The sequence below is a fragment of the Saccostrea echinata genome, unplaced genomic scaffold, assembly GCF_033153115.1.
Source record: "Saccostrea echinata isolate AGI-Se365-2 ecotype Australia unplaced genomic scaffold, CSIRO_AGI_Sech_v1 ptg000083l, whole genome shotgun sequence".
NCBI lineage: Eukaryota > Metazoa > Mollusca > Bivalvia > Ostreida > Ostreidae > Saccostrea > Saccostrea echinata.
In genome coordinates, this window is record NW_026889832.1 from 146,311 (window position 1) to 153,664 (window position 7,354).

At 34.1% G+C, this 7,354-nt stretch overlaps 1 protein-coding gene across 1 annotated transcript; it reads right to left on the reverse strand.

Moving 5' to 3' along the window:
- Positions 1-409: 409 nt before the first annotated feature.
- On the reverse strand, positions 410-1,001 carry LOC133176839 (uncharacterized). Its single transcript, XM_061311905.1, has 3 exons — positions 847-1,001; positions 645-752; positions 410-501 (listed from the first exon to the last, which is right to left on the reverse strand). The coding sequence occupies exons 1-3, from the start codon at positions 983-985 to the stop codon at positions 410-412; spliced, it is 339 nt and encodes a 112-aa protein (XP_061167889.1). The 5' UTR covers positions 986-1,001.
- Between the last annotated feature and the right edge of the window lie 6,353 nt (positions 1,002-7,354).

Consider the following 7,354-nt stretch of genomic DNA (forward strand, 5'->3'; position numbering starts at 1 on the left):
TTCTCTTATTTCTTCGGGGGGATTTTGGGTGTCTTTATGTATATCATCTGTAGCTGGTAAAGCTGTGGGGACAATTGCACGTTTGAAAAGAAATGCATACAGTTTAACAATTTAAAACAAGTCATTCCGGGGATTTAATCAAACTTACAACATGTACTCTGACAGTTTAATTTTCTTTTTCGTCGTTTCATCACTGCGACAAATACAAGACAAGCTAGGGCAGCAGTAATAATGAGGCTAATGCATAAAACATGTGGTCCTCTGTAAGTATATAATGCACAACAATATTATCTTTAACATTCTAACAGTCTTACCTGTAAGAAAACATGTATTACTTATCATGTTAGCATTGTTTTATTATTTACAAATATATGAATGCTTTCTTAATATCAATTACTATTATAGTAGCTTACTGATGAGAAGATAACCCTGGTGCCATTCTGATTTCATTGCTCAGTGCAGCCTTGTTTGTTTCTTCTTTGAATTTGAAACATTCTTGATCTTTTAATTATAAAATTTAAAAAAAAAAATACATGTAATAAACTAAAGCAATAAGGACATTTGCAGGAATATGTAATGAGGACATTTGCAAGAACATGTATAGGAAAGAAGTATTCTCATTTAATAATACATGTATAACTTACACAGAAAACTTTCACTGGAATTGTAGTGATATGGGCATTTATCACAGACATGTTCATAATGTTCTTGTAAAAAAGCACCGCCATGGGAAAATTCTGCACATTTTCGACCTATGAAGATTTCTTTCATTAAAAAAAAATCATTTACTATACGGTATACAATTTAATCACTAGTAAAAAAAATAATAAATTTTTGATAAATTACCCACGATGACCTTTTCCTTTGCGCACAGTTCAATAGTGGCACTCCCCCAAACATTTAAAACACAATGATACTTGAAATTCTCTTCAGAAGTACAATTCTGACGAACTTTGTGGCAGCCAAACTCTGTAGATCGAGACATCTACTCTGCTTTATTTTTAGGACATGCTGAAGTGTATTTCATCGTTGAAATGGACTCAAAACATGTCTCCTTACTCTGCAATGAACAGATAACAGTACATACATGTACTTGATCAAGTGACCATTACTTCAATAATTTATTTTGTTTCCCATTGAACACAATTAAAATTCACAGAACGACATTTCTTTTGCAGGAAAATGATATCATTTAAGGAGAGAAAATCCAAATAAAAGTAAATTTATGAAATAAATTTCACATTCAAATACTAACCATTTCTGATAAGTGGAATAAAGGTAAAATTATCAATGCACTGAAAGATATAATACAAATTTTATTACTAAACAAACAAAAACAAAATATCGAAAAACCCAGCTTTTTTACCTTTTGTACTTAAAGAATGTGGATCAGAACCCCCTCCCCAAAAAATTGTACCTGAAGGATGTGGATCAGACCCCCCCCCCCCCCATAGCATTTTACTAAATCGGGTGTTTTTGTCTGGGAGTGGAATGGCTATCAAGTTAACAATAACAATAGCGTTAAAAATAATGCATTTTACTTGAATAAGTCATATCCATCTAAACAAAATGTTTGACAAAACTATTTTATATAATTCAGGATATCATTGCTATTATGCGCTTCTTCTTTTTTTATATCTATTTTTTTAACAATTAAGAATCTCGAGAAAATAAATAATCGAATTGTCTGGAAAACAACTGTTTTATTATTTGTTTCAATGATTAAATGATACATAACAAACTTGTTCAGCAATCCATGCAATCTTTCCTGTTTTCATTTGTTGAAGTCTTAGGCAAACGTAGTGAAAGAAACGATCGAAGTTTAAAATTATCAAATAGTTGTATTAATTTGGAATTATATTTGATATATTTTACATTATTTTTTTTTTTTGGTGCGACGTAGAAAATAATTAATGTAAGGCACGTGACATCGGTTTTGAAAAGGGAATAAATAAGACATTTTACTAGGAAAAAAACTATGACAAACCCATAAAAAGTAGGAAAATTCTCCAAATTCCAAATCTTATTTAGTTGGAGGGGGTGTTTGGGTCCATTAAGGATCCCTAAATAGTAATTTGCCTTAGATAATATGTAAATGAGAGAGAGAGAGAGAGAGAGAGAGAGAGAGAGAGAGAGAGCAATACATTCTATATCAGTAATAAATACATATTAAAGATTTAATAGAGTTTAAATAGTAACTACATGTGCATATGTCAGAGCGGATAAAGAGCTTACAGTGAACCCAGTAATGTATAAAACAGATTGTTCAGGCATTTTATTTTACGATCTTGTATGTGATTTTCTGAGAATGATTATAAACCTTATTCAATGAGTAAGAAATTTCATCTTTGTATGAAAAACATTTGAATTTTGAAATCTTACCAAGTGTCTGTTCACCCTCTTCGTGCAGAATTTTAAATGTTGCGCTTTGATTTGAGTGTTGTCAAATTGTCTGCTTTTCATTGGCTGAAAAAAAAACATCTAAATTTAGAATGATATCTGCACATACATGTAGACTGGTACCCTGACATAGGTAATTCCTAGCGGCAGTGACTGGAATCAAGGGCAGAGAACCAGTGCTACACATACATACAATGTGAAACCGGGCCGTTTCCGTTTTACATTTGCATATATATATATATAATCCAGAGCTATAAAGTAGTAGGCAAAAATTGTTTATAGAAAAGAAAATAAGTTGTATAGAATTTTATGTTTGGTTCCGCGTAAAAAAAAATATGATAAACGTAAAGTGACAAATTCTTGATTTCCTTTGCTCGAAATATATTTGCTAACTGTGGTTTATCAAATAAATGGTATAAATATTTTTTTTTTTTTAATAATGCAAAATGAAAGTGAAAAAGACAAACAAAGGATAAAGAATCAATATTTCCAATAGTGGATTGAAGTTCAGGAATCTTCAAAAAGTATCAATCACAGAGTTACTTAAACCGATTTTGAATGTGGAAAAAATTTAATCTTTTTTGATATCTAAATTTAGGAAAACTCTGTAAGACTTGTAAAATTTAGAACAACAGACGCCATCCATCAATCGAGACAGAAAGAATGAAATGAACTACTTAAGTTTGTGATTTATGCGATAGTAATCAGATAGGACTTATATTTCGCTATATTTTAAAATGTTATGCTTAAGGACATTTGAGAGAAATGAATGTTATTGTGTGATCAAAAGATGTTGAAATTTAAAAAAAAAGTGTACTTATAATACTAAAATTAATTGTTGTTTAGTTTTCCTCTAGCTAAACTTGAATCACACTTCCTGCTTAACCCATTCTATTATATGTACATGTATTATATGTATATTGTATATATGTTTTTGTACCTCATTTACCATTTACATAGTTTTGAGAGAATAAACTGTACGGAACTAAACTGCACTTATCTGCACTTTTTGCTTACTTATATAAAATAGAAAAGTGAACGTAAATAATGTACACATACTTGAAGGAAAAGGTAGATTTTAAAGGGTGCTAATTTGTTTTATCTCACACTCCCACCCACATAGAATAAATAAAAAAATAAATAAAGTACTTTTTTATAATTGCCCATTTCTCATATTTTCCAAACTAAATTAACACATAAAGAAAATATACAAAGTTTTCTAATATTTAATAATCAAATTAAAATATTAGCGAACACGAATCAAATATTATGAAATACATAAATTTACAAGTGCAGTGTAGCGCTGCCGTACATGTAGTTTAATTTATATTCTTGTACAATTATTTCTGAGGGTTAAAGAAATGCCGCTGACAATACATTTCAATGAATTCTGAACGTCATCAAAATATTATCAGACCACAAACATATGGAACTTGTACAAGTGAAATGAATATATGACTCTTTACCTAGAACAGCTGATAAATGTCTATTTTTATAGCTAAAGGGGACCTCCACAAAACTTTTACATTCCATGATTTTACCCAAAAGGTAATACAACCATTAATTGCATGATTTTCCTATTTTATAATCATGACAATAAATTAATCAATACATGTATTAAACAGATTTGTAAGTGATTAAGGGATATGCTATCCAAGGGAAGGTCAAATCATCTGCATTCCATTGCAATCGATACAAGAAAATAAACAAGTTGACCTTACTGTGCTAAATGGAACAGCCATATCGCGACATGGTGACCTAATTCATTTTAATTCGTTTTAGTACACATTTAAATGTTAGTAAATGTAGAATAGAAGTAAAGTTCTGATGCAGGATGAATTGCTATGTCTCGAATGTTGTTTGATGAGATATAGAAACCTCGGTTACCGTTTCTACTTTTATATTCCCAAACCGACATTTCTCTACATGGGGGATAAAATTTTGTTTTCATAAATGAAAACATTTAATTGTTTAAACAGCCACATGTTAAATTATTCCATGTACACAATCCAAAGCATGCAACAATAATGATAAAGTAAAGAAGTTATTTCCTAAAACAAGTTTGAATAAGCAAACGACACAAGTATTTGACATGCATTGGTCATGTTTGTTTACGTTTACTGCCGATATTCCTCCATTTTTAAATCACCTTTGACACATGTGCACACTAGCTGAATGATCAGAGCCAAGGGGTCCGACACATTATTCCTTTAAGAGACAAGATGTATTCTGTATGTAAGGTGTACTTTTATATAAAAAAAAATGTTTTATCTTTCATTTGAAAGTTTGAAATATATTATCTATTTAGTCACGCATGAACTCTCGTACCATTCTTATTCCATTCCACACTCATTTCATTAGTTGCTTTTTCCATACACGAAACCTTTAAACATTTTATTTATCGGTTCCATAACACCATGCAATTCAGTCCTGTTACACAATCAAGAAATAAACACATAAATATGCATGAACATGTAAATAGCTTCTTAAGTGCACTTCAAGGAAATCAAAATTCTCTATTAGAAAATTTGATATGATTTGTGGAACATAGGAATCAAATCCACATAATTATATATTTCTCCGTCAAAGTTTGATTTTGGGGGCAAATATTGGTCATTACCGAATATAGTCCTTTGGAGCAGAGCACCAGAAGATCTCCTAAAATCATCAGAGGCGGGGCAGGTGCCAAGGAGGAGCAAACACCCCAGTTGCCGGCCACACCCGCCATGTGCTCATTTTCATGATCGTGCAAACGGAAAATTCGTTGACGATTTAGTGTTTAAATAATGGCCTAACAACCAACGCGAAAAACGTCAGCCAGCATTCGAGTTAATGTTCGATTGTATAGACCTACAAGGTTATTGTATCAACCACATAACCTGCCAAATGATGACCTGTCATCCCCGTTTCACCAACCCGCCTGTAAATATTCCGCCTCGTTTCAGAAATTGGAGTTTATAATATCTTGAATATTTATTTTCAAACAAATTTTACAACTGATGTTCAACTTCAACCATATGTTTAAAAAAGAAAAAAAGTTTATATACCAAACAGGGATTGATCTCAAAAATCCTATTCACAAGGAAAATTTGTTAACAAGGCATAAAGCAGATCCCTAAATTCAAGATATGGAATCAGGTGACACAAAAATGTCCAAAACAGTAACCAGAGGACATCAATGTGGAGACCAGATTAGGTGACCTCCGGTTTTTCTGATGACGTACAATTTAAGGTGACCTCTGGTCTCCCTAATAATGTACAACATAAGATGATCTCTGGTTCCCCTAATGATGAACAATAAAAGGAGACCACTGGTCTCCCTAATAATGTACAATATAAGGTGACCTCTAGTCCCCCTAATGATGAACAATATAAGGAAACTTCTGGTCCCCCAATGATGAACAATATAAGGAGACTTCTGGTCCCCCCAATGATGAACAATACAAGGTGACCTCTTGCCCCCTAATGATATACAATATAAGGTATCCTTTGGACTTCCTAATGATGTACAATATGAGGTGACTTCTGTTCCCCCTAATGATGTACAATAAAAGGAGACCTCTGGTCTCTTTAATAATGTACAATATAAGGTGACCTCTTGCCCCCCCTAATGATATACAATATAAAGTATCCTTTGGACTCCCTTATGATGTACAATATAAGGTGACCTCTGGTCTTCCTTATAATGTACAATATAAGGTGACCTCTGGTCCTTCTAATGATGAACAATATGAGGTGACCTCTGGTCCCCATAATGATGTACAATATAATGAGACCTCTGGTCTTCCTTATAATGTACAATATAAGGTGACCTCTGGTCCTCCTAATGATGAACAATATGAGGTGACCTCTGGTCCCCCTAATGATGTACAATATAAAGAGACCTCTGGTCTCCCTAATAATGTACAATATAAGGTTACCTCTGCCCCCCCCCCCCCCAATGATAAACAATATGAGTGACCTCTGTTCCCCCTAATGATGTACAATATTAGGAGACCCCTGGTCTCCCTACTAGTGTACAATATAAGGTGACCTCTGGTCCTCCTCATGATGAACAATATGAGGTGACCTCTGGTCTCCTTAATGATGTACAATATAAGGTGACCTCTGGTCCCCCTAATGATGTACAATATAAGGCGAGGTCTGGTCTCCGTATTCATACATAACATTATTTGACCCCTGGTCTCCGTTATGATTTACAGTATAAGGTGCCCTATAGTCTCCGTATTCATCCACAGCTTTATGTGGACTCTCGTCTCCCTAATAATGTACAATATTAGGTAACCTCTGGTCTCCTTAATGATTGAATATTAATACGGAAACTAGAGTTTCCCATAAATTGTACATCTTTAGTGATACTAGAGTTTACATTAAGTTGTATACGGAGACCAAATGGTCACCTTATATTTCACATTATTAGGGTACCAGAGGTCAACTTATGTTGTACATCATTAGGGTAACCAGAGGTCACTTTAAATTGAACATCATTAGGGGGGCCACCGTTCACGGTAGCTCAGTCGGTAGAGCGCTCGCTCCGTGATCGGGAGGTCGTGAGTTCGAATCTCGGCCGCGACTGACCTAAGTCGATAAAAAATAGGTAGCAACTGTTCCTTCGCCATGCGCTCGGCACTTTGAAGTGAAAGTTGCGGGTCCTTCGGATGAGACCTTAAAAACCGAGGCCCCGTGTCACGGCAGGCGTTGGCACGATAAAGATCCCTCACTGCTCAATGGCCCTGAGTGCCGAGTATAGGTCAAAATTTGAAGCCCTTCACCGGTATAAGGTGACGTCTCTATATGAGTGAAAAATTCTCGAATGGGACGTAAAACAACATACAATCAATCAGTCAATCAATCATTAGGGGGGCCAGATGTCTCCTTATATTGTACATCATTAGGGAGTCCAAAGGTCACCTAACATTGTACATCATTAGAGGGGGGGGGGGGGGGGCAGAGG

Excerpts from the sequence above, each read along its gene's own strand:
- LOC133176839 (XM_061311905.1), bottom strand. The coding sequence starts at position 985 with ATGTCTCGATCTACAGAGTTTGGCTGCCACAAAGTTCGTCAGAATTGT. Across the intron at positions 753-846 it reads AAAGGAAAAGGTCATCGTGG|GTCGAAAATGTGCAGAATTT; the intron begins GTAATTTATCAA and ends AAATCTTCATAG. Across the intron at positions 502-644 it reads TTCCAGTGAAAGTTTTCTGT|ATCAAGAATGTTTCAAATTC; the intron begins GTAAGTTATACA and ends TATAATTAAAAG.